General features: G+C 61.3%; 3 protein-coding genes across 13 annotated transcripts; 2 read left to right on the top strand and 1 right to left on the bottom strand.

Moving 5' to 3' along the window:
• The first annotated feature begins 487 nt into the window (after positions 1-487).
• On the top strand, positions 488-4,712 carry KREMEN2 (kringle containing transmembrane protein 2). Of its 4 annotated transcripts, none has more exons than XM_055241691.2 (9): positions 488-955; positions 1,200-1,374; positions 2,477-2,568; positions 2,662-2,786; positions 3,096-3,132; positions 3,247-3,579; positions 3,657-3,782; positions 3,863-3,941; positions 4,147-4,712. In XM_055241691.2, the coding sequence occupies exons 1-9, from the start codon at positions 862-864 to the stop codon at positions 4,355-4,357; spliced, it is 1,272 nt and encodes a 423-aa protein (XP_055097666.1). In that variant the 5' UTR covers positions 488-861; the 3' UTR covers positions 4,358-4,712. The 4 variants fall into 4 exon arrangements, with proteins under 4 accessions (XP_055097666.1, XP_055097665.1, XP_055097668.1 ...); XM_055241690.2 differs by having other exon boundaries at positions 489-955; positions 2,979-3,132; XM_055241693.2 differs by lacking the exon at positions 3,863-3,941 and having other exon boundaries at positions 497-955; positions 2,979-3,132.
• PAQR4 (progestin and adipoQ receptor family member 4) lies at positions 4,363-9,803 on the top strand. 5 transcript variants are annotated; one of them, XM_055241698.2, is made up of 4 exons: positions 4,889-6,147; positions 7,463-7,684; positions 7,821-7,990; positions 8,192-9,803. In XM_055241698.2, the coding sequence occupies exons 1-4, from the start codon at positions 5,982-5,984 to the stop codon at positions 8,252-8,254; spliced, it is 621 nt and encodes a 206-aa protein (XP_055097673.1). In that variant the 5' UTR covers positions 4,889-5,981; the 3' UTR covers positions 8,255-9,803. The 5 variants fall into 5 exon arrangements, with proteins under 5 accessions (XP_055097671.1, XP_063473017.1, XP_055097670.1 ...); XM_055241696.2 differs by lacking the exon at positions 4,889-6,147 and adding an exon at positions 4,363-4,857 and having other exon boundaries at positions 7,821-9,803; XM_063616947.1 differs by lacking the exon at positions 4,889-6,147 and adding an exon at positions 4,764-4,861 and having other exon boundaries at positions 7,821-9,803.
• PKMYT1 (protein kinase, membrane associated tyrosine/threonine 1) lies at positions 9,104-18,414 on the bottom strand. 4 transcript variants are annotated; one of them, XM_055241686.2, is made up of 9 exons: positions 18,197-18,414; positions 17,679-17,775; positions 12,981-13,348; positions 11,636-12,129; positions 10,867-10,973; positions 10,564-10,736; positions 10,319-10,476; positions 9,458-9,535; positions 9,104-9,377 (listed from the first exon to the last, which is right to left on the bottom strand). In XM_055241686.2, exons 3-9 carry the CDS (start codon positions 13,329-13,331, stop codon positions 9,266-9,268), a joined length of 1,473 nt encoding a protein of 490 aa, XP_055097661.1. In that variant the 5' UTR covers positions 13,332-13,348; positions 17,679-17,775; positions 18,197-18,414; the 3' UTR covers positions 9,104-9,265. The 4 variants fall into 4 exon arrangements, with proteins under 4 accessions (XP_055097661.1, XP_055097662.1, XP_055097659.1 ...); XM_055241687.2 differs by having other exon boundaries at positions 17,704-17,775; XM_055241684.2 differs by having other exon boundaries at positions 17,511-17,775; positions 18,197-18,412.
• Between the last annotated feature and the right edge of the window lie 7,321 nt (positions 18,415-25,735).

The following is a 25,735-nucleotide window of genomic DNA, read 5'->3' as shown; positions in this document are numbered from 1 at the left end:
CGTCCACGACTCCCGCCTGTCTCGTGGGCGCGGGGGCAGGGAGTGGCGCTTCCTCCGTCAGGCCAGCGGCATCTGGACCAGGGGCGGGAGGGGCGTGCGGATCCGAAGAAAGTGTGCGCGTGAGCGCCTGGCAATGAATGGGAGAGAGTGCGAGGGCGTGCGTGCACTGGGAGGAGAGCGCTTGTAACTCGGACATTCCGGGTGTCCTGGGGCGCGTGCGGCCACGGGAGGGGGTTCTGTATCTCCCATTTTAAGGGCCTTCCATCCGCTTGCCCCGCCTGTCCCCCTCCACACCTTCCCACTTGAACCGGCACCGACCCGAGGGAGAGGGGGCCGGGAGGCGCCGGACGCCCGGGGTCGGGGGAGCGGGCGTGGGAGGTGTCTGGACCTGCTGCCTCCGCTCCAGTGCTGGGCGGGGCTTCCTGGCCTCCCATGGGAGGAGGGAGAGACCCAGGGGGAGGGACCCACGGAGGGATGCGAGGGGGGCAGGAGTCAGCGCGTTGGAGACCTGGGCGAGGGAGACGCCGAGAGCTAGGCGCAGTGGGAGGGGGCGGGTGTAGAGGCTGAGGCACCGCCCAGAGCTCGCTGAGACAGAGACTGAGAACGCCCCCGGCCAGATTCCCCCCAGAGAGACCCGGGTAGGGTCAGGGACAGAGAGACGCCTCCAGGGGCAGAGGCCCTGGGAGGCAAAGACTCCCAGGACAGATTTACCCACCCCAGACGGAAAGCGCGGCTCAGAGTCGGACGACAGCAGACTGTCAGAGGACAACGCCCCCTAGGTCTCCTGGGAGACCCCGAAGCGACCCCGGGGGCAGCTCGGACCGTGTCCGGGAGAGGGTGACCTATCCTTGGTTGAGAGCGATGGGGACACAAGCCCTGCAGGGCTTCCTCTTTCTCCTCTTCCTCTCGCTGCTGCAGCCGCGTGGGGCCTCGGCTGGGAGCCTGCACAGTCCAGGTAAGTCCGGGCGCGGCTGCTGGGCCGTGTTCACTACCCCCTCCTCGGCCTCCGCCCCCAGGGCCAGGCCCCCAAGGCTGGGGAGGGGGACAGAGCAGGTGGCCGGAGCAGCTGAGCAGCCCGAGGGCTCCCGCAGGGGCGGGTGCGGGGTCGCTGGCTGGGGTCCCAGGCGGGAGGTGGCATAGGGGCGCGAGGATGCCCGGCGTGGGTCCGGACCTCCCCAGGCCCCGCCTTTGCCGTGCAGGCCTGTCCGAATGCTTCCAGGTGAATGGGGCTGACTACCGCGGCCACCAGAACCGCACTGGCCCGCGCGGGGCGGGCCGCCCGTGCCTCTTCTGGGACCAGACGCAGCAACACAGCTACAGCAGCGCCAGCGACCCCCAGGGCCGCTGGGGGCTGGGCGCGCACAACTTCTGCCGGTGAGGGGCGGGGCCTGCGCTGGGGGCGAGGCTGGGCTCACCATTGCACGGATGGCCCGAGGCGGGGCCTCTGTGCGGGCGGGGTGGAGGTCTGCGGTGGACTGGCAGCCCAGCCGCCTGGAGAACCTGGGGGCGGGGCCAGAACGAGGGGCGGGGCAGGGCGGGGCGCGCGGAACCCTGGCGCAAAAGGGGTCCTCCTCAGGTGCGCAATTTCTGCAGAGCCTCAGTTCAGGGCTAGGAGAGAAACGGACCTGGGCACTCAAAGGACCCGTATGGGGGGGGCCTGGTCAGAGCGGGGCCCGAATGGGCGGGGCCTGGTCAGAGTGGGGCTCTTGTCATACAACTTATTTTGGGGTTCAGAGCCACAGCTACGGTCTGAGGCAGGATGCACCCAGCGGGAGGAGAGCCGCAAAGCTCAGGAGCTCACTTGTGCTTTTAAGTGGGGTTGGGGGCCAGGCGCGGTGGCTCAGCCTGTAATCCCAGCACTTTGGGAGGCCAAGGCGGGCAGATCATCTGAGGTCAGGAGTTCGAGACCAGCCTGGCTACCAAGGTGAAACCCCATTTCTACTAAAAATACAAAAAATTAGCGGGGCATGGTGGCGGGCGCCTGTAATCCCAGCTACTCAGGAGGCCGAGGCAGGAGAATGGCTTGAACCCGGGAGGCGGAGCTTGCAGTGAGCAGAAATCGCCCCACTGCACTCTAGCCTGGGTGACAGAGCGAGACTACATTTCAAAAAAAAAAAAAAAAATGTGGGGTTTGAGGGACGGAAGTGGCTGAGGCCCATGCCGGGTGGGGGTGCAGGCTACAGATGGCCTGAAAGTCCTCATATATGGAGTCAAGTCTAGCAACAGCTGAAGCCTAAAAACAGCTCTCAAGTCCCCTTTAATGACTTCCCGCTGTCCACTCGAAAGTCGACGTCCAGTTCCTTCATCAGGCAGAGCTCTGCGTAGACAAAACTGGAATTTGTGGGTTGACAGCAGGGAGCACAGCCACTCACAGGCACAGAGCCTTGAAGGCCACTTTCAGCACAGGCTGCGGGGCCCGGCCTGGGTTTGCTATTCTTGGGGTGGTGGGACCCCCCCACCTCCCTTCCACCCGCAGTAACCCAGACGGTGACGTGCAGCCGTGGTGCTACGTGGCTGAGACAGAGGAGGGCATCTACTGGCGCTATTGCGATATCCCCACCTGTCACAGTGAGTAGCGCGGCTGGACAGAGGTGGGAACGCTGCTGCATCTGGGAGGAGGGTTGTTTTTGGAGTCACGGAAGTCTGACTCTGCCCCCTCAGTGCCAGGCTACCTGGGATGCTTTGTGGACTCAGGGGCACCCCCAGCCCTCAGCGGCCCCAGCGGCACCTCCACGAAGCTCACGGTCCAGGTGTGCCTACGCTTCTGCCGCATGAAGGGGTACCAGGTACTGCTCACGGGCCCAGACCAGTGACCCCTAACCTGGACCTAAAGACCCCACTCAACTCCCGACACTTGGTTGCCAAACCCAGACACCGGTTTCTGAACCTCCAGCCCGATTCCTACCCCCACCCCAGGCCCCCACCACTTCACCCCTACACCAGCCCCTGCGCTGGGGTCACCCAGTCTGTGCTCCCAGCTGGCGGGCGTGGAGGCCGGTTACGCCTGCTTCTGTGGCTCTGAAAGCGACCTGGCCCGGGGACGCCTGGCCCCCGCCACCGACTGTGACCAGATCTGTTTCGGCCACCCTGGACAGCTGTGTGGCGGCGATGGGCGGCTGGGCGTCTATGAAGGTGAGGAGTGGGCGGGGACCAGGAGCCTGGGCGGGCCTCGAGGTGGGGCCTGGCCGGGCAGGGGAGCCGCCGTGTCGTGGGCCTCAGGGTCCTGACTGCCGGCCCCGCCCGCAGTGTCCGTGGGTTCCTGCCAGGGGAACTGGACGGCGCCTCAGGGCGTCATCTACTCCCCCGACTTCCCGGACGAGTATGGGCCGGACCGGAACTGCAGCTGGGCCCTGGGCCCGCCAGGCGCCGCGCTGGAGCTCACCTTCCGCCTCTTCGAGCTGGCCGACCCGCGCGACCGGCTGGAGCTGCGCGACGCGGCTTCCGGCAGCCTGCTCCGCGCCTTCGATGGCGCCCGCCCACCGCCGCCGGGGCCGCTGCGCCTGGGCACTGCCGCGCTGCTGCTCACCTTCCGAAGCGACGCGCGCGGCCACGCGCAAGGCTTCGCGCTCACCTACCGCGGTGAGTCCCAGCTCGGCGCGCCGTGCCCGCTGTTCCCACCCCGCTATCCCCACCCCGCCTCACGCCCCTCTCCGCAGGGCTGCAGGACGCCGCTGAGGACCCAGAGGCCCCCCAGGGCTCGGCCCAGACCCCCGCGGCGCCCCTCGACGGGGCCAACGTGAGCTGCAGCCCCAGGCCTGGGGCTCCGCCGGCCGCGATGGGGGGTGAGGCGGGCGCGCGGGACGGGAGTGAGTCAGGGAGCCGCCCCCTCGCGCCCATCCTCACCGCAGCCGTGTGCCCGCAGCCCGGGTCTTCTCGACGGTGACGGCTGTCTCGGTGCTGCTGCTGCTGCTCCTGGGGCTGCTGCGTCCGCTGCGCCGACGGTGCGGGGCGCTGGGGCAGGGCCTGAGGGCGGACCCGTGGTGGGGAGCTGGAGCCCCAGAAGGGAACAGAGCTAGGAAGGAACTCCTGGGTTCTTAAGGGAGCGAGGCTTTGGGTCCATGCACAGGATCGCGCGCGGGATCGCAGGTAGAGCAGGAAGCTGCAGCGGGATTGGACGGGCTAGGCTGATGTCTGCTCCCTCTCTAGGAGCTGTCTGCTGGCTCCGGGAAAAGGGCCCCCGGCGCTGGGGCCTTCCAGGGGCCCCAGGAGAAGCTGGGCTGTGTGGTACCGACAGCCCCGAGGGGTGGCCTTGCCCTGCTCCCCGGGGAACCCCCAGGCTGAGGGTTCTGCCGCGGGCTACCGGCCTCTGAGTGCCTCCAGCCAGAGCTCCCTGCGCTCGCTCATCTCCGCTCTCTGACTCTGGGCCCCGAGGGTCCGCTGGACTCGCCACCAGCGAGATAGACACCTGCTGCGCCCTACCTCGGCCTTGCGCCTGTTTAGGGGAGCTCGGCCTCTGGTCGTCTTGGGGAGACCAGAAGTCGGACGGGAAACATCTGGTGCTATTATCTGGGACTTGGCCTGACCTTGGGGGTCCAGATGGTCCAGGCCCTCTCCATGGACCTTTATGTGGGGGTGGACTCTGGTTTTAGAGGTCTTTGAACCACTCTGGGGGTGGTCCTGGACTGCCGTCCTCAGTGAGAGGTCACAGGTCAACAAAAACGGTCAAAAACACACCCACAGATTTTGAATAAAGGATCTACTTTGGTACGGGCCTCGAAAGTTCTCCCGTAGTGGGAGGAGCATGTTAATGACCATACAGGCGCCGAGAGTTGCGTGTGTCCATGCAAATGAAGGGCGTTGCATGCAGACTTTGGTGGAGCTGCCTGGAATGCAGAGAAGGACCGAGAACACAGACGGGTGGGTAGGTGGAGTCCTGTAGAAGGCGGGAGTTGAAAGGGAGGAGAATCGTGGGCCGCATTGTGCTGAAGAAGGGGTGCCTTCCCGGTCCCTGCTCAGGGTGGATGGGGCGGAGGTCGACTTTCCTCCCCTGGCCTCCAATCTATTTCCTGTCTGTCCTGGGCAGGGCCCCGCAAGGGTGCATCTTGTGGGCGATAACTAGGAGCGAGTTGGGCCGAGCCCACGCTCCAAGAAGCCTGGCGCGAAGGGCAGGGCCTCTCCCGAGGGCTGCGGGCGCGTGAGGCACGCCTTCAGAGGCCTGGGTACCGTGGAGCGCCTTGCTGCACTCCCAAGTCCAGCTGGCGGAAAGATCACTTTGGAGCGGGGGCGTACCGAATCTAGGCCGGACCCGTCCGGCAGCACCTTGGACAGAGCCCAGTCTGCAGGGTAGGGCTAGGTGGCAGGACTGTGCCCTCGAGGGTGGGTGCCCAAAGGTGCGGAGACCTGGGTGTCACGCGGAAAGCCTGGATGCACAGTTCTCAGGGACGCGAGGTGCCAGGGTCACTCTAGCGGAGCCCGCAGGACCCAGAACGTTGGGTCGCAAGCCCACAGCCACCCCATGCAAATGAGGCTGGGATCGCGAACACTATGCTAGGAGGCGAGGCCTGGGCGGCCTCGGGGCGGAGCCTCCCCGCCGGCAGCGCCCATTGGCTCTCGCTGCGCCGACGTCAGGAGCCCAGCGCGCGAAACGCTGGCCGGCCGGCGGGGACTAGGAGCCTGGGCGGAGCCTGGCGTCCCCTCCCGCGTCCGGCCGCGCCCGTCCTCCGGCTGCAGAAAGACTACCGGCCACCGCCGCCGCCGCCGCCGCGAGCTGTCCCTGCGGCGCGTCTGCCTCGGCGGAGCCGACCGCAGTGCGCTCAGGCGTCCGGTGCGTCCCCAGCCTCCGCCCCGGCGCGGGGGCGTCGGACTCGCGCGTGCGCAGCGCGGGAGGGGCGCGGGCTGGGACCCCCTAGCCAGCGCGTGCGCCGATCGAGCGCAAGGCGGCGGGTGGGCGCCGGGCAGTGATGGGCCTTCCCGCGCTGCGGCCCCACTGAGGAGGAGGCTCGGGGACAGGAGGAGCACGGGCTGCCCGCGCGGTGCGGACCATGGCGTTCCTGGCCGGGCCGCGCCTGCTGGACTGGGCCAGCTCGCCGCCGCACCTGCAGTTCAATAAGTTCGTGCTGACCGGGTACCGGCCCGCCAGCAGCGGCTCGGGCTGCCTGCGCAGCCTCTTCTACCTGCACAACGAACTGGGCAACATCTACACGCACGGTGAGCCGCGTCCTGCAACGCGCTTCCCACACCCGCTGCCGCCCTGCCCACGTTGGGCCGGGGGCACTGAGGCCGAGGAGGGCCCCAGCGCACAAGTCCTGGGCTGCCCCGGCCCTGGCACGGCCAGTAGCCGCGGTGACAAAGCTGCCATTGTCCCGGGCCGCGCTGCCAGCTTCCGCTTTCCCGGCGGGTGGGGGCCGGGTCAGGAGAGGGGAGCAGAGTGGGGTCTGAGCCTGCTTAATCCCTCTGAGCCCCAGGGTTAGGGAGCTTGGTGTCCGGCCTCTGTAATCCCAACGCCCTGGGAACCCTCTCCTGCCAGCACCCAGCCGAGAGATGGTGTTGACTGTGGTGAGGAGGGCCCTGGAGGAGCCTCCCAGCGCCGCCGTCCTGACGCCCCCGCCCCAAGCCGCTCTGTCTTGGGGCTCCGCCTGGTGGCGGCTCCTTCTTCCCCCAACAGGCGCCCGGCCCCTCCTCCGCGCCCCGCGGAGCTCTGCTGACACAGCCCTGCCCGTCCTTGAGCTGCCCCAGGCGGGCAAGGGGCCCTGAGCGGCCGGGCCCAGCCTGGGTGCCTTTCTCTAGCTTTTGCCAGGCCACATCCCACGAGGGTGGGCAGCCTTCGGAGCCCCGTTTGGCCCTTGGGAGGCCAGTGCTAGAGGCCGGCAGGGAGGGGTGGAGACTTCCCAGAAAGGGCTAGGCTGGAATCAAACTCCCCAGGGAGAGGTCTGGGGAGATGGGACAAGCCCCTCGAAGCCCCCTTCCCTTCATTCTGGACTTGTCTTCCCCCGCCTGGCCTCACCCCTTTATAGAAGATAAAAAGGCCCAGTGCCTCCATTTGCCTGGACACTTATGGAGAGGGGAGGACTTGGGTTGGGAAGAGCAAGCCAAGTGGCCCCGGGCTGGCATCACTGCTCATGTGTCCTCTTCACAACTCAGCTTGAGGTTTCGCTGCCTTAGGCTTCTCCTGTAACCTGCTTGTGTGGGGAGAGCAGTGTGGGAGTGGGATGGCGCAGGCCTGTCCTCTGCCATTGCTTACCTGCTGGGCTCACCCGGGGCCGGTCACTGAGCCCCTCCAAGTCTGTTTCCTCACCTGCAAAGTGGGGATCATGGTCTCTGCTTCCCAGACCATCCTGAGCCATGATAAGTAACCAGTGCCAAGAGCCTTTTGCCCACGGCCTGCCTCTGGCCAAGGCCAGGCCGCCAGCTGGATGACAGCGTTACCTGGACCTGTCTTGCTCTGTGCTGTGTTGTGTCTGGACCGTGGTCCCCTTCAGGACGCGACTGAAGCTATCTGGTAGATGACTGTCTCCCTCCCTAGGGCTGGCCCTGCTGGGCTTCCTGGTGCTGGTGCCAATGACCATGCCCTGGGGTCAGCTGGGCAAGGATGGCTGGCTGGGAGGCACACACTGCGTGGCCTGCCTTGCACCCCCCGCAGGCTCCGTGCTCTATCACCTCTTTATGTGCCACCAAGGGGGCAGCGCTGTGTACGCCCGGCTCCTCGCCCTGGACATGTGTGGGGTCTGCCTCGTCAACACCCTTGGTGAGTCAGGGCCCAAGGGATGGGAACTGGAGCCACTGGCGGGGGAGGCATGGGGCACGCATACAAGCCATGGGTAGGGAAGGGCGGGTGGACCCTCACACTGATGTGCCCTCTCCTGTTCTCTCCTCTTGTGCAGGGGCCCTGCCCATCATCCACTGCACCCTGGCCTGCAGGCCCTGGCTGCGCCCGGCTGCCCTGGTGGGCTACACTGTGTTGTCGGGTGTGGCCGGCTGGCGCGCTCTCACCGCCCCCTCCACCAGTGCTCGGCTCCGGGCATTTGGTTGGCAGGCTGCTGCCCGCCTACTAGTATTCGGGGCCCGGGGAGTGGGTCTGGGTTCAGGAGCTCCAGGCTCCCTGCCCTGCTACCTGCGCATGGACGCACTGGCGCTGCTTGGGGGACTGGTAAACGTAGCCCGCCTGCCTGAGCGCTGGGGACCCGGCCGCTTCGACTACTGGGGCAACTCCCACCAGATCATGCACCTGCTGAGCGTGGGCTCCATCCTGCAGCTGCACGCCGGCGTCGTGCCTGACCTGCTCTGGGCTGCCCACCACGCCTGTCCCCGGGACTGAGCTGCCATGCCAGCCTGCCCACAGCAGCCTCCTAGAGTTAGCAACACCAGGTGTTCCTCCCAACTCGTCTGCAAGGGGCTGGCTCCCTGGATGCTTCCAGCTCACGAGACGTCTCAGCAGGAGCCCTGTTCACCCGTTCTTCCCTGTGGACTGACCTCTCCCACCCATACCGTGGCGCTCCAACTTCCTTCCCTGCCTTTTTCCTCCAAGCTCCTGTCTTAGTGTGTCAGCTGGAAGGAAACCTTTCCCTCTTGGGACCTCTTTACCCTCTGTGACCTGTGGGGTTGGACCAGAGGGACTCTGGGGTCATGTCTTGCTCTGAGAGTTCAAGTCCTGCCAGGCCACCAGCCCAGAGCCCTCACCCTATCCTGTTCCTCCCACCAGGCCTCTGGCCAGTCCCTTGGGCCCAGGCTTCCTGATCTCCATCTTTCTGCCCTGCATACCAGCCCTCCCAGCAGCCACAAGCTTGCCCACCCTGGCTCCCTCTGCCCAGAGACTATGGAGTAAGGCATTCAGGGCAAAAGGACCAAGGGGCCATGGACCCTTCTTGTACCAGCTGGCCATAGGCACAAGGGCTGCAGCTGCTGCTTCCAGGAAACTGGCGCCGGGAGCTCACTGGCCTCGGATCCTGGGACCCCTGGGCCGTGCCTGCCCTCCACCTTGAGTGCCATACTCCAACAGCTCCGGGTGCCCACCAGGGATGTGCCTGCTCAGGAAACCTCTTTGCTCCACACAGCATGGGGCTTCAGCTGCTGGCCCAAGGCCAGGAGCGCTGGGTTCTGCAGCAGGGCTCAGCCTCAGGGGCTTAAGACCCTGGATGACATCAATAAAGGGACAGGAAGGGCCATGTTGCCACATGAGCAAGCTTGGGTGCTCCCAAGGTTCAAATACTTTTTATTAGACATGGCCAGGCAGAGAAGACCATGGGAGTTCTTGAGGGGCCCCAGCTTTCAAGGGCAACGGGAGAGACACAGGATAAAAGGTTAAAAGTGCAGAGGCAGAGCCTGGGGCTCAGGTTGGGTCTAGGGTGTCCTCAAACAGGCTGAGGAGGTTCCGAGGCTCAAAGGAGGGGAAGGAGCCCCGAGGAGGCTCTGAGTCGATGTCACTTAGGTCCAGGGCATCCCTGGGAGGAGGGAGGAGAGAGTAGTGACACTCAGGATCCAAAAGCCAGCCCTGCCCACCCCAGCCCCTGGACCTGCTTACCTGGGTGTGCACCTGCTCCGGGGGGTGGAGGTGCTCCCCACAGTCCGGGCCAGGACAGCCTCAGGGGAGAGTGAGGGCCTGCAGGAGGGCGGGCGAGACAAGGAGGGTGTCCAGGGCTGAGTGCCGGATGAAACCAGCTCTGTCCCTAGGCAGGCTCCAGGCTCCGCTGACAAACAGGCAGGGAGCCACGGTCAGGGACAATAAAAACTTGGTGCACTCTGAAAGCAGCACTTGGACAGCCTTCAAAGTCCTTCCATCTGGCTGCGCTCCAAGGCCCCCTCTGTCCTTTTCAGAACACATGGACTTTGACTGAGGCGGATTTGAAGTAAACTTTTAGTAAATGTAAGCCTTTCTGGAACTTCTTGTCTGCTATCAAGTGCCCCCGAGGGATGAGGTGACGTGTTTGTAAGGAAGGGGCTAACAGCGGAGTCCCCAAAAGCTGTCTGCCCTGAGCGTGTGGTTTCCTAATTACAGCCTCTCACTCAGACACCTGGCCCCAGGGACCAAGGACTTGTTCCCAGGGCAGGGCTCCCCAGACTCCAGAGGCTTTCTCTTCCCAGAGAAGGGACAATGTTTTATCCCTGGGCACTGGCAGCCTCCACTGGGGTCGGGGCTGTGTGGCCAGCCACTCCCTGGGGTGCTGGTGCCCTAAGTGTGAAGCCATGCCCTGAACGGCCAGTACACATGCCCAGCTGCATTGAGCCTGGCCAGGCCGCACCCCACCAGTCTTGGTTCCCTTCCCCAGGATGTGATGGGGGCCAGGTTTGTGGGAGTGGTCCCCATTCACCACAAATCTCCATGGAGCCCCAGTGATATCCCCCACCTTCCCCCCAGCCCCCGATACCATGCACTCGAACCCACCCTAGGCTGTCATCATCCCAGTTGCTGGAGAGGCTGCTGTCCAGGAGCAAACTGCAGGGTGGTGAGCCAGGCGGGGTGGCTGGCGGGCCCAGGGGCTGTAGCCAGCTGGTGGGGTGAGCCAGCCCATGCCAGAGCCAGCAGAGCAGGGCAAGCAGGGCCTGTTGGGGAGAGGAGCTCAGGATGTGGGCGGGCTGACCTCTGGGGCTAGGGAGCAGAGCAGGCAGCTGCCACTGTTGGGAGCTTACCTGCCACAGGGCCCACCCTCGGCTCAGGGCTTCCGCTGCCATGCACCACAACACACCCCAAGCCCGAGGCTGCCTCAACACAGGCAGTGCCAGCAGGGCCTCGGCCGTGGCCCGCAGCTTGGGGTCCGGCTCCAGCATCATGACAAGGACAGAACGCAGCTCGGAAGACAGACCTGCCCATGAGGAAGGGCCACATCGGGGTCCCAGAACACCGACTGCACCAAGCCCAGCAGTGCCTCCAAGGCCAGCCACTATCTCCTCAGGAGCCCGTGGCAGCACCCCCACCCGCCCTCACCCACTCACCGGCAGTGAACTCAGGGGGCAGGTAGCCCTGGCGCAGCTGCTGCCAGCCCTCCCCACCGTGGGGCAGCTCCATGTTGCATGCCACTTCCAGGATGGTGAGGCCCAGACTGGCAGGGACAGGATGGAGACAGAAGGGGGCAGGGTTGGCCCTGGGACACAGACCCAGTCCCGGGCTGCCTCTTGGAGGTGGGTGGGAGAGGGCTGCTGTCTTCATCAGTCAGGGAGGGGCGGAAGCAGGGGGAAGGGAGGCCCCAACAGGCCTGATCATGAACCTTGGGCAGGATGGGGACATCATGGAATATGGGCTCTGTGCCCAGGGAGCCCACATGCCACAGTGGTGAGTCCTCCCAGTGCCCTGATGGACAGGCACCACAGTTACTGCTGGCAGGTATTACTATCCTGATGATCAGGACAGTGGTTACCAGTGTGGACCCTGGAACCCAGTGCCTAGGGCCAGTCTCAGCTGTGCCACCTGCTAGCAGCGGGCTCCGGCAAGGCCCTTAACCTGGCTGTAAATGGAGTGACAATTGTTTCTCCTGTGGAGCTGTGAGGAGGCAAGTTACACAAAGTGGCTCTGGAGGGTTCGAGGCTCACAGGCAGCCTGACCAGAGACCCCCTCCACTGGAGGGCAGGGATGGCGTCTCAGCCTTGTGGCCCTGAGGCCGGGTGTCCTGGGCTAGGGTGGAGCTTCCCTCCTGGGGAATGGAGCTTCCGTCCCAGGAAGGGCCTCCCACAGCCTGCCAAACACCCGGCATGCCCTGGTCCCCACCTGAACACATCCGCTGCTGTCCCATAGGAGCCCTGCAGCAGCTCGGGGGCCATGTAGCGGGGGTCTCCCTCCTGGACCTCACCAGCTCCTGCTGTACCCAGCTCCACCAGCAGTCCGAAGTCACCCAGCTTGCAGCGGCCCCGGGGCCCCAGGAAGATGTTGGCAGGCTTGACATCAAGGTGCACCAGGCCCTGGCCGTGCAGGTGGGCCAGGGCAAGCAGCGTGTCCCGCAGGTAGCCCCAGACCTGGGCCTCAGGCAGGCTGGCGCCCCAGGCCTCACAGTGTTGCTGCAGGTTGGGCCCGCACAGCTCCGTCTGCAGGTACAGGATGCCGCCCTCCTCCCAGGCCTGCTCTAGCCTCACGCAGCATGGGTGCTGCCCCACCTTCTCGTGGCTGCCCACCTCGGCCAGCTTGCGAGCCCGGTCCTTGGGGCCCCGGAATGGTGACATGGAACGCTTTACCGCATAGAGCCGGCCGTCCTCCTTGGAGCGCACCTGGAAGGGAGGTGGTACCCATGCACAGAGTGAGGGTGAGCCACAAGTGGCGCAATCACATAGGGGGACAACCTGGCAGACCCCATTAAGGGCTCACACACGGGGCACAGTGGTGTAGCTGGCATCTGTCTCAGACCCCTGCCCAGGGCAATAGCAAAACCAGACAAACCTCCATCCCTGGGGCTGGGTCTGTGGAGACCCAGCGATGGAGGAGCCAGGGCCGACATGCACTGACCCCAGGGGACCTCTCAGATGTGTCACGAGGTGGAAAAAGCAGCTGCAGAGCAACACAGGCAGCCTGGGCTGTGGTGTGAAAAGTGGGCTCCCCTGTGAGAAAGCGGACCTGAGGGCCAATGTTGTTTGTACTTTTTAACAAAATTGTCTTCATATAGGACTCATACAAGGGAAAACCACTCTTTAAAAGAAAATATAAATGACTGGAAACTGTGTTTAAGAAAAACAAGGTGGCAGGCAGGGGGTACCTCAAAGCCTGCCAGCCTGGGGAGGGCTGGCCAGGCACTGCACTCAGGGCCAGTGCCAGAGGCTGGGCCGACTCGCCAAGGACCCTGCACAGCTGGCGCCAGGGCAGGAGGAGATGGCACAGGGGCTGCTGCAGGGCGTGCCAGGCTCTGGACAAGGGGCCAGTATGCACAGAGCAACCCCTGGAGAGGCCTGCATTGGGGGTGATGGGAGTAGCCAAGTCAAATGTGGAGGGGGCCTGTGAGCCCAGCAGGGACAGGCTGTAGGGAACGGAAGGGGATCAGGCTGCCCAGGACCCTGTCCTGCCAAGGGAGTTGCAGAGACACAAAGGAGACCCCCCAGATGGGCCTGGAAGCCGTCCCCTCACTCACCTTGAAGACCTCTCCGTAGGAGCCATGGCCCAGGCGGCTGAGCCTCTGGAAGCTCTGCTGGAAGAAGGACTCTGGCCGGCTTGGGTCATACCCAGGGCTCTGCAGAGTCTTTGAGGCCTCACTCCGGAATGACACCCGCCGGGGCTGCAGCTGGTGCCAGCCTGGGGTCCGAGGAGGGAAGAGGCGGCTGATGGGGATGCTGCCCTTGGCAGGGGGCGGAGGTGGGAGGCTCCGGCTGAGCCCCCTGGGCCTCTTGAGGGAGAATCCAGGTTCTGCGTGGTGGAAGTAGGCCGGGACTGGGATGGGGGTGTCACTCAGAGGTGGCGGGGTGCCCTCCGTAGGCACGGGCATGGCCAGCACAGGAGGCCCTGGGGGCAGAGACAGAGGCTGAGTACACGGCAGCGTGTCCACTCTGATACCACCTGGCCCTGTGGTCCCAAAGAGGCCACAGAAGAGAGCTATGTCTATACCACACACTTACTCTACTTTAAACGGCCATGGGAGCAATAAGCACCTACCAAGAAAAGGCAGAGGACAAATTCATACTCACCTGCCCACCAGGCTGTGGTATTTTAGAGATGATAGAAACATAAGAGGAAAACCATGGGGCCCGTGTTCATGAGGGTCTTGCAGTCGGGTAGAGAGGTTAAGACTAAGGCGGTTTGGAGTCAGACGGGCTGCGCCTGCATCCCTGCCCTCATCACGGCCAGCTCTTTGACCTTAAACTACACAACCTCTTCCCAGACTACACGGGCCCACGATCCCTTATCTCCAATTCCAAAGTGAAAACCCGGAATCCCTCAAGTGCCTTTCTTTTTCGTAACTGTCGTGCCAAAACCCAGTTAGCGGTGTCCACTTCCAGAATGGCAGTGTGTGCAGCTCCGTGGACCCCTGCCCCAGTGAAACAGCACAACTGGTGACGATTATTCAAAAGCAAGCACTGAAAGCCTCTGGGCATGGTGCCCAGGGCACACAGCAAACAAAGGTTTACACAAGAAAACCTGCCAAGGCCTGGGAATAATGGCAAGCCTGTTGGCACCTGAGCCATGACACTCCTGCCCTCCCACCTCCAGCACCCCTCTCCCCCCGCCTAGCACTGGGGTCAGGTATGGCCAAGAAGAAGGGCTCCCTCTCCCCCAGCGCCCCGTCAACGGTTAGGGTGTTTGCCCAGGAGGGCCAGGTTCTCAGCACTTCTCAACCCTCCCAGCTCCACATGGCAGAGGCTAAATTCCAGCTGAGTGTGGCAGACAGGCCAGGGGCTCCTTTCTTCCACCTGCCCCCAAGCACAGAATAGAGGCTATATCTGAGGCCCAGCAGGCTGGGAACATGGAGCCCCAGCTCATTTGTAGGAAGGAGGTTCCACACAGGGAGAGGGCAACCAAGGAGGCCAGAGGCTCCTGCCTGACCCAGCGACCTGCTCCTAAAGCAACAGCAGCACTCAGGTGCCCCACTGTCCTGCCCCCAGTTCCACAGCACAGCTCAGACAGAGATTTAGCCTAGGGGTAGACGTAGGTCATACATAGAGCTCTCCCCACCCACCAACCCCCTGAAAATTGGCTTGATTTGAAACAGTGCGTAGGGAAGTTCAAGTTTAAAGGGGCTGTCAAAATCAGTGGAAGTTTTGGTGGTGAGCCGTTAAGAGACTGGTGGGGGGAGCGGGGAGGGATAGCATGAGGAGATACACCTAATGCTAAATGACGAGTTAATGGGTGCAGCACACCAACATGGCACATGTATACACATGTAACAAACCTGCACATTGTGCACATGCACCCTAAAACTTAAAGTATGATAAAAACATATATATATATTCAAAAAAAAAAAAAAAGAAGAGACTGGTACCCGCATTAGGGCAATCAGCTGAACCACACGCCAGCTAGTTTACCACAGAGAAGTGGGGAAAGAGCTAGCTAGGAAGAGCCTGCCTGCAGTCAGAACAAACCTCACTGACCTCAAAAGCCACCCTGTCAAAGGAGCTCAAGATTAATTGGATCTGGCCAGGCACAGTGGCTCATGCCTGTAATCCCAGCATTTTAAGAGGCTGAGGTGAGTAGATCACCTGAGGTGAGGAGTTCGAGACCAGCCTGGCCAACATGGTGAAACCCCATCTCTACTAAAAATACAAAAATTAGCTGGGCGTGGTGGTGCGTGCCTGTAGTCCCAGCTACTCCGGAGGCTGAGGCAGGGGAATTGCTTGAACCTGGGAGGAAGAGATTACAGTGAGCCGAGATCGTGCCACTGCACTCTAGCCTAGGCAACAGAACGAGACTCCATCTCAAAAAAAAAAAAAAAAAAAATTTAATTGGATCGGACCGTGGAACACTTTATGCCCCAAGATATTGTTTGTTTGTTTGTTTTTGAGACAGGGTGTCACTCTGTTGCCCAGGCTGGAGTGCAGTGGTATGATCTCAGCTCACTGCAGCCTCTGACTCCCAGGTTCAATTCTCTTGCCTCAGCCTCCTGAGTAGCTGGGATTACAGGCATGTGCCAACACTCTAGAAAAATTTTTATATTTTTAGTAGAGATGTGGTTTCACCATGTTGGTGAGGCTGGTGCACCAAAGTATTATAAAAAACAATAGAGCGGCCGGGTGTGGTGGCTGATGCCTGTAATCCCAGCACTTTGGGAGGCCGAGGCAGGCAGATCACGAGGTCAGGAATTCAAGCCTGGCCACGATGGTGAAACCCTGTCTCTACTAAAAAATACAAAAAAAACAAAATTAGCTGGGCGTGGTGGCAGGTGCCTGTAATTCCAGCTACTCGGGAGGCTGAGGCAAAGAATTGCGAATTGCTTGAACCCGGGAGGAGGAGGTTGCGGTGAGCCGAGATCACGCCACTGCACTCCAGCCTGGGCAACAAGAATGAGACTCTGTCTCCAAAAAAAAAAAACAAAACAAACAAAAATAAAACAAATAGAGCAACAAATCGGTCACTGGTGGAGCCTAATAGTTGGGTGTGATTGGGGGGAAAATATTAGAGTGGGCCCTCCTAAAACTACACTTGTCCCAGGGTGGCTGTGCACATGCCCAAGGCTGCATCCTCAGGGGAGTGACATGAGAGGCCTTACAAGTACAGGCGCAGTGGCTCACGCTTGTAATCCCAGCACTTTGGGAGGCCAAGGCGGGCGGATCACGAGGTCAGGAGATCGAGACCACAGTGAAACCCCATCTCTACTAAAAATACAAAAAATTAGCCGGGCGTGGTGGCGGGCGCCTGTAGTCCCAGCTACTCAGAGAGGCTGAGGCAGGAGAATGGCCTGAACCCAGGAGGTGGAGCTTGCAGTGAGCCGAGATTGCGCCACTGCACTCCACTCCAGCCTGGGCGACAGAGCGAGACTCCGTCTCAAAAAAAAAAAAAAAAAAAAAAAAAGAGAAGAAGCCTTACAGTGCAGGGGACATAGGCTACAACAATACAATAGTCCAGCCAGCCACCAACAAATAAACAATCACAGACCCTGGAGGAGGGTGGAGAACCAGTATGCACAGTTACTACAACATATTACCAAAAATGTCCAGTTTTCACCAAAAAACTACAAGATATACAGACACAAGAAAGTATGACCCATACACATGAAAAAACAAAACAGGCAACAGAAACTGCCCAAATGTCACTTTTTTTTTTCCCTTGAGACAGGGTCACACTGTATCACCCCGGCTGGAGTGCCGTGGTAGGATCTCAGCTTACTGCAACCTCTGTCTCTCAGGCTCAAGGTATCCTCCCACTTTTGCCTCCAGAGTAGCTGGGATTACAGGCTTGCACAATCATGCCTGACTAATATTTGTATATAATGTAGAGACGGGGTTTCACCATATTGCCCAGACTGGTCTCAAACTCCTGGACTCGAGTAACCTGCCCACTTCAACCTCCCAAAGTGCTGGGATTACAGGGGTGAGCCACTGCATCCAGCCTCCAGATGTCAGATTTAACAAAGACTTCAAAGCAGGCTGGGTGAGGTGGCTCACGCCTGTAATCTCAGCACTTTGGGAGGCAAGGTGGGTGGACTACCTGAGGTCAAGAGTTCGAGACCAGCCTGGCCAACATGGTGAAACCCCATCTCTATTAAAAATACAAAAATTAGCTGGGCTGCTGGTGCATGCCTGTAGTCCCAGCTACTTGGGAGGCTGAGGCAGGAGAATTGCTTGAACCCAGGAGGTGGAGGTTGCGGTGAGCCGAGATTGTGTCATTGCACTCCAACTGGGCAACAAGGGCAAAACTCCGTCTCAAAAAAATATATATAATAATAAATAAAAAATTAAAAAGAGCAGTCCCCAGTACCTGAGGGAGTAGAGGGGTGAGGCGAGGGATGCTACCTGGACCTAGCTGGCAGGCTGCCCTCCATCTTGCCCAGACGCTTCCTCTGACTCTAATTACCTCGCAGTCCCAGCCCAGGGTTTCTCCAAGTCAGGAGCCAGGGTGTTGGCATCTTCGAGGTCACTGGTAACAAGCACAGCCTCCAGGCCCAGCCGTAGCACACTCAGGGACCTCGGCCTGTGCATCTTAACCCAGTTCTCCCACCGTCCCTACGACTTACGTTCTAGCATGACTGTCCTGGCCCAGCAGCCTCAGTGGTGGGGTGGGGGAGGCAGGAGCAGGGGCTCCCACGTGAATCCAGGGTGTCCCTGAGCTAAGGCCAGGAGGGGGTGACCTCCGCAGCTTCCGGGGCCCTGGGCGATCGGGCCGTCTCGCCTCCCCCTCTCACGAGGCCCGACACATCTGCGGGCCACCTTTCCCGGTAGACTGTAAGTTCCTCCCAGGCAGGGCCGCGGCTGAGTTCACTCCGTGGGTGTGGGGAAACCCTGGCGAACAGAGTAGTGGGCGGGCTGTCACGGGAAGGGGCTCTCACCAGGGAAGAGGGGCTGTTGCAGAAGAAGAGAGGCTGTCCCGGGGGAGGGGCTGTTCGGGGGAGGGGCTGTCACCGGGGTAGAGCCTGTCACTGGGAGAGGGGCTGTCACGGGGGAAGGACTGTCACGGGGAGGGCGGTGGCGCGGGGTTGATGGACAGCCGGCGGGGTCTCCAGGAGGGGCGAGTAGGGCGGGGCCGCCGCTAGGAAGGGGCTCGGGGCAAGGGAACCAGGAATTGGGGAGGACGTGAGGCAGGGGCTCGCGGGGGCGGGCCGCCGGGGAGGCCTGAGGGGCAGGGGTAACGCCGACCGGGCGAGGCGGAGGGGAGCGGCGAGGCGGCCACGCCGAGGCCCCTCACGGCGGGGTCTGGGCTCACCTGGGGCGGCTGGGCGGGGCGCGGGTCCGCGAGGGCCCAGATTCCGGGTCCGCGGAGGCCACGGGAGCCCTCGGGTGGCTCAGCGGGCCGGAGTCTGCCGTCGACTGTTCCGGACGCCCGGGCGGAGGACTCCCCTGAGGGGGAACGGCCCGTGAACGCGCGCGGAGCTGCTCGCGCCAAAAATTCCAAACCGGCCTCGAGGCTCCTCCCCCTCCCCACTGCAGCCCGTCAGGGGTGCCCGGGCTCCGGGGCTCCTCCCCTCGTGCTGCGTGCGCGCCGCCGACCCGCCCCGCCGCTCACTGCGCAGGCGCACAGGGTCCTCTGCGGTGGCCCCCCGGGCGTGGGCGGCGGCCTGGATCTGAGTCGCCGCGCGGGGCCTCACCCGCCCAGTCCCTGGGACGCCCACTGCCCTCCAGGCCTCGCTCCTGACACCCACCGCCCGCGCTGGGCTGGCGTAATGTTTGGGTCCATAAAAGGGACGGCCATCCAGTTGCTCGGATCAGGCGTAGCCCCAGGGTTACACCGGGTAGGACCAGGAAGTCCCTACGGCCTCCTGGGTCCCGGCACCCCCTTCTCACTCCGGCCGTGTTCTGAACCAGGGTCGTGGTGGGAGGCCAGACGCATGACCCCCCAACCCCTAGCGCGCGGCTTCGGGAGCCAGAAAAAGCCGCCTCTTCCAGGAAGCTCTCCAGATAGGCAGGACTCTGCTTGGCCTGACCTCGCCTGCCTGCAGCTTCCCTGCCAACAGGCCTCAGCTACTTTTTTTTTCTTCTTCTTCTTCTTCCTTTTTTGAGATAGGGTCTCGCTGTCACCAAGGCTGGAATGCAGTGGTGCAGTCCCCAGGTTCAGGCGGTTCTCCCACCTCAGCCTGCCGAGTATGTGAGCTCACAGGCGCGCGCCACCGCACTCGGCTCATGTATTTTATTTTGAGACAGGGTCTCATTCTGTTGTCCAGGCTGGAGTGCAGTGGCGCGGTCTCGGCTCACTGTAACTTCCGCCTCCCAGGCTCAAGCGTTCCTCCCACCTCAGCCTCCTGAGTAGCTGGAACCACAGGCGCGCGCCACCACACCCAACTAATTTTTGCATTTTTTTGTAGAGACGGTGTTTTACCATGTTGGCCAGGCTAGTCTCGAACTTCTGACCTCAAGCGATCCGCCCGCCTCGGCCTCCCAGAGGGCTGGGATTACAGGCGTGAGCCACCGCGACTGGCCGCAGGATCATAGTTCACTGCAGCCTCCAGCAGCCACTTCCGGGGCAGCTCCTCCATTCTCTGAGTTTGAGACTTGCTCTCAGCTCAGATCCCTTCAGCGCCCTCCTGGCTGAACAACCTTGGGAATGCACTGAGCCTTTCTGAGCTTCGGATTAGTCTCCTCTCCTAAAAAAAAACAGCTGAGGACGCTGGGATGATCCCCTAAAGTGATTAGCAGGGGCTCTCGCGGAGCAAGCCGGGCTAGGGATTGTTCCTTCCCTCACCGAGGGGCTCTTTATCTGTTTAACTGGGTGGGAGGAGTACGCTTCCGGCCAACCCTCCTCCAAACGCTGGCCTTCTCACCCACACCTCTCCTTCCGCCTTATTTTTGCTATTGCCCTGATCTCTGTCCGTTGTTCTATCTTTTGTTTGTGAGTTTACTTGTTGACTACCTGCTCCTCCTAGCCCTGGCCTCCAGAACCAGTCCCCCAAACCCTCCATCCCCCCGCCCCCCACAAGTCTCTGACAGGTCATGGACTGCAAAGCTTCCACCAATTCAGTGCCTGCACCGTCTGTAAACGTTCTGTGCATGGAGCAGCAGTGTGGGGGAGGAGAGGCTGGGATCCTGGCTGGGGGCGGCAGCCCACCTGCCTGCACCTTTCCGTGTCCTTCGCATCTCTGGCAGCTGTGCCCCAGTGACTCAGGCAAGATCCTTGTTGATGACTCCAGACTGGCCCCCAGGAGGCCTGGGGCACACATAGGCCTCTCCCCAGCTGCCTAGGGCTACCTCTGCCAGCCCCATCTCCCCGACAGGTCCCCTTCCAACCGCCCATTTTTGAAAGTTTGATTCACAATGATAATTAAAAACAAAAAAAAAGCATGGAAACACATGCTTCCGATGTAAATTTCACTGTGTGAGGAAAGGCTGTAATATAAATATATGTAAATGGAAATAAGTAAAGGGAGCCGGTAAGTGTGTGGGCTGTGGTGTGAGGGAAACTAGGGCTGCGATCCTGCCTGCCCCAGTTTCTGCGTGTGTAAAATGGGGATAAAAATAATAGTTTTCTAACCTAGGCAACATAGCAAGGCCCTGTCTCAAGAAAGAAAAAAGAAAAGGAAAGAAAGGAATGGAAGAAAGGGAAAGAAAAAGAGAAAGAAAGAAAAGAAAGGAAGGAAAGAAAAGGAAGGAAGGAAGCCAAGGGAGAGAAAAAAAGAAAAGAAATAAACCAGTGAGGCACAGTGGCACACACCTGGAGTCCCAGCTCCTCAGGAGGCTGGAGTAGGAGGATCGCTTGATCCCTGGAGTTAAAGGCTGCAGTGAGGGCCGGGTGCAGTGGCTCATGCATGTAACCCCAGCAGTTTGGGAGGCTGAGGCAGGTGGATCACTGGAGGTCAGGAGTTCCAGACCAGGCTGGCCAACATGGTGAAACCCCTTCTCTTCTAAAAATACAAAAATTAGCTGGGCATGGTGGTGTGTACCTGTGCTCCCAGCTAGTCAAGAGGGTGGGTGAGCTGGGAGGATCGCTTGAGCCCAGGAGGTGGATGTTGCAGTGAGCCGAGATGGCGCCACTGCACTCCAGCCTGGGCGACAGAGCGAGACTCCGTCTCAAATTAATAATAATAATAACAAAAAAAACAGTAAGACCCCCTCATCTGTACAGTCTGTTGCAGTTTTCAACGCTGCAGTCTGGGCCAAAAAGAGGCCCCAGGAGGAAAGAAGCCGGGACTCCTCTAACCACCTTGGGGTCACAGGGACCGAGGCACGGGCTCACAGGGTTCCGGACCAAAGCGCTTTGCCGACCTCCTTCCGGGAGGAATCCTCCGGGTCGCCGCCCAGGCACGCAGTTCCCGCGAGTCCCACCCGCGCGACCAGGCGCGGGCCGCGCGCGCCCCCGTGTGTCCTGTCGCCGCCACAGCACCCGCGGCTCCGCCCAGATTCTCCCAGGAAGACGCACTCATCCGGTTTCGGCCACAAAACGAAAGGCGAGGCCGGGCGCGGTGGCTCATGCCTGTAATCCTAGCACTTTGGGTGGCCGAGGCGGGCGGATCACCTGAGGTCAGGAGTTTGAGACCAGCCTGGCCAACATGATGAAACCCCGATTCTATTAAAAACACAAAAAGTAGCCAGGCGTGGTGGCGGGCGCCTGTAATCCCAGTTACACAGGAGGCTGTTACACAGGAGGCTGAGGCAGGAGAATCGCTTGAACCCGGGAGGCGGAGGTCGCAGTGAGCCGAGATCGCGCGACTGCACTCCAGCCTGGGCGACAAGAGCAAGACTCCGTCTCAAAAGAAAAAAAGCGAAGGAATGACGACCACAAGTGCAAACGTGGCTATCCTAATGGGAGGGAGGGGACTGTGATGGGTGCTTCTGCGGAACTGGTTATGTTCTATTTCTCGACCCAGGTGCTGGGTGCATAGGGGTTTGTCTCATAAGTACGATTGCTGCACGGCACATTCACATCTCATGTGCGCTAATCTTTGCATGCTATGTTTCACACTTGAGTAAGGTTTTTTATTTTATTTATTTATTTATTTATTTTCAGACGGAGCCTTGCTTTGTTGCCAGGCTGGAGTACAGTGGCGCGATCTCGGCTCACTGCAACCTCCACCTCCCAGGTTAAGCGATTCTTCGGCCTCAGCCTCCTGAGTAGCTGGGACTACAGGCGCGCACCACCATGCCCAGCTGACTTTTGTATTTTTAGTAGAGACAGAGTTTCACCACGTTGGCCAGGATGGTCTCAATCTCTTGACCTGGTGATCTGCCCACCTCGGCCTCCCAAAGTGCTGGGATTACAGGTGTGAGCCACCGTGCCCGGCCTGTGTTTTGATTATTTTTGAGACAGGGTCTCACTGTGTCGCCCAAGCAATAGTATGATCACGATTCACTGCAGCCTCAACCTCCCAAGCTGAAGTGATTCTCCCACCTCAGCCTCCCAAGTAGCTGGAACCAGGGGGGTGCACCACCCAACCCTGGCTAACTTTTAATTTCTTGTAGAGATGGGGGGTCTCATTATGTTGCCCAGGCTGGTCTCGAGCTCCCGGGCTCCTCCTGGGAGGAGCCTGAAGTACTGCCTCGGCCTCCTGCCTCGGCCTCCTGAAGTACTGGAATTATAGGCATGAGCACTGTGCCTGGCCACACTTGCATAAGGCTTTTATTTTTCTGACACTACACCAAAGGAATTGCATAAGGTTTTTTTTGTTTTGTTTTAAGACGGAGTTTCACTCTTCTTGCCCAGGCTGGAGTGCAGTGGTGTGATCTCGGCTCACCACAACCTCCACCTCCCGGGTTCAACCAATTCTCCTGCCTCAGCCTCCAGAGTAGCTGGGATTATAGCCATGTGCCACCATGCCCAGCTAATTTTGTATTTTTAGTAGAGACGGGGTTTCTCTATGTGGTCAGGCTGGTCTTGAACTACCGGCCTCAGGTGATCACCCCACCTCGGCCTCCCAAAGTGCTGGGATTACAGGCATAAGCCACTGCACCAGGCCTGCATAAGGTTTTAATAAACTGGCAGATCGGTGGGGAGAAGGAGTTTGTAGAGGTCAGCTTTGCTGGTGTGAGTTGCCTTGGGATGCCTAGGAAGGTATACTAGAGGCTCCAATGCCTGGGTTTAGGCTGAAGAGCTGCCCAAGCAGTGGCCTGCAGGACCCTCAGCACAGCTGCGAGTGCAGAAGGTGTCTGCCCGGCTGGCGCCTGGCCACCGCTCCAGCTGTCCTCCCCAAATTCCTGCCCTCACAGGTGCCGCTGGTGTCAAGCAGCTGGCAGGGAGTCTCTTGCCATTTTAGGCAATGCACTTCCTGGGCCTGGGTCCTGCACTTCCAACACCCCTGCTGTCACCCTGCCCTTGGCCCTCAGCCCTAGCCCCTCATAGCTGCTCGTCTGTTCAGAGGCTGTGCTGTGTCCCCCTCAGGCCAGGGTGCCTGGGAGCAAAGGGTAGCCCAGGTCAAGACTCCATCAGGGGCTCTCCCAGCCCACACATAGTCTCTGTGCTGTCAGGCAGGCCCTGCCTGGGTGGGTCTAGGGGTGAGCAGAGAGGACTGGCTGTGCTGGGAGTCGGAGTGGCGACATTGCAGGGGCTGGGACACCCGACTGGGCCCAGCCTGGTCCTGAGTGGCTGTCAGGCTGGACCGAGGCCCTGGGCTGGCTGGCATTTTCCAAGGCCATGCCAGCACCAGGCAGCCTGGCAGTGGTGGCGGGCACTGGTGTTCCCTCTGGCAGTGGCCAAGCTGGCGCCCATCCGTTACCTCCCACAGGGCGCCTCCTGGTTTCCCGCCTGCCTCCTCCTGGGCTACGCTTTCCCAGCGCCCTGCAGGGCAAGCCATGTGTCTCTGCAGGAGCTCTCAGCTGGCCCAGGTCTGAAGCAGACACCTCGTCCCATCTGGCACAACTGGGCCTACTGCCCGCCTATAAGCATGTAAGGTGCTTGAGAGCAGGGACAGCAGACGTGGGGACTGCCAGACTGCTGGGGTTCAGATCTCAGCCCCACCGCTCGAGAGTTGCACAATCTGAGCCAAGTCCCTTCCCCCGCCTCTGTTTCCCCATCTGTAAACGAGGATAAGCAGCAGTTCCTCCCAGTAGCCCCAACACAGAGTTGCTCTTATTGTCATTTTAGGGGAGAGTGAACACACTTGGGAAGGCCCCGAGCCAGATGGAGTGGGTGTTTGTACCCTGTGTGAATCCAGCACCCAGCTGCTAGCCCCGGGGCTACTCGGCTGCCCTCCACGAATACACAGGGGACATGTGCCTGCTGCCATGGGCGGGGCAGGTGGCCTGGCAGGAAAGCCCTCTCCGGGAGTCTGAATGGACCATCCCAGCTACCCTGGGCACTGATAGGATGGATGGGGCCAGGGGGCATCCCTGAGACCCTGTCAGCAGCCCACGAAGGTCCAGCCTCTGGGACCCCAACTCATGGCTGTCTGCCAGGCAAGACAGGAGGGGGGCGTTCAGGGCACTGTTCTGAGGCGCTGGGCTGAGGGGGCCTGCCATGAGCAGACAGTCCTTGTGCAAAGGTGGGTCTGTGGTCGGGAGGTGGCCACCGTGGGCATCATAGTGTGCCTGTGGGTGTGAGCCCTGGGGGTGGCTTCATGTGTGGGGAGAGCAGCAGTGGGGCACAGCCTACGATGTGGGTGAGAGGGGAGGCAGAGAGGGAGGGACCTCAGTGCTGGGCTGGCCTATGAGTGAGGGTACCTGGTGGTAATTAACCCTGTAGTCTATTGGCAGCTGGACCTGGCCGCAGAAGTGTGGGCTCAGTAGCCTCTCTCGCAGAAGCCCCTGCTGCCCCTTCCTCATTATAGCCCCTCTCCAGACCCCCAGCCTAGCTGGGCTGCCTGGCTTGGCAGGCTGGACTCCTTAGCCAGAGGTGCCAGGAGGGGCTGGCTGGGCCAGGGACAGGCCAGCAGACAGACAGGGTGTGGGGCCTTCTGGACCAGGGTGCAGGGGCTAGGGGCTGAGTCACCGCTGTCCCCAGCCAGCCTGGTGGGGTCTGCAGGCTCATTGGGGGGTGGGGCCTGTTGTCCAGACCCCCATCCCCAGTGCCTCCCTGCCAGGGCCCCAGCTCCAAGTCCATCCACCCAGCCCCAGGCATGGAGAGCTGCTCCCAGCCCCCCACATCCCCTCCTCAGCTTCTCCTGCAGTCCTGCCCCCTCAACCCTGAGCGGTGGCTCTGCTAGTCTGTGACCCAAAGTTAGAGTCGCTGCTGAGGCAGGAGATGAGGCAGAGCTGGAAGGCCTCCAGGGACTCTCAGAGAGGCTGGGCACAGCTGGCCCGTCCTCCTGTGTCCCTGCCCCTCATGGAAGGAGAAGGGAGGAGGAAGGGGTGGCTCTGAAGCTGGGGGCTCTGGCCCACTCTGGCAGGCCGAGCCTCCGTGAGGACAAAGGGTCCCCTGGTGGGGTCTGTGTGGTCTCAGGACTAGACAGGATGACGCCTGGCTTTTGTTGGGAACACCACCCGCCTGTCAGACAGGGTCTGAAATGCTGTTACCCCCACCCCTGCTATCTGCAACACTCCAAAGCCCTGGTTCCCGCCCTCTCCCCAGCTGTGTTTGGGCTGGGCCTAGGGTGCCTGCCTGCCCCTTGCTGGGGGGGACATCTGAGCCCTCTGGGCCTGGCGCCAGGGCCTGAGTCGCTGACAGGGGTGGGGAAGTCTAGGGGGCCTGTCCTGCTGTCAGCGCCCATGATGGATGAGGGGCCAGAGCTAGACTCCTGCCACAGGGGGAGGTGGGGCGTAACCCCCAGGGTCTGCAGGCACAGCCTCTGCCTCTCACAGCTGGGGGGCCTGGGCGATGGTCCCCACCCAGCCAGGGGTTTTTAAAGGCCCAAAGGGTGTGTGCCCTCCCACTCTGCCTAGAGTC

The sequence above is a fragment of the Symphalangus syndactylus genome, chromosome 14 (genome assembly GCF_028878055.3).
Source record: "Symphalangus syndactylus isolate Jambi chromosome 14, NHGRI_mSymSyn1-v2.1_pri, whole genome shotgun sequence".
Classification (NCBI taxonomy): Eukaryota; Metazoa; Chordata; class Mammalia; order Primates; family Hylobatidae; genus Symphalangus; species Symphalangus syndactylus.
Note: the sequence above shows the minus strand (reverse complement) of the source record. Positions and strands in the feature narration are given on the sequence as shown.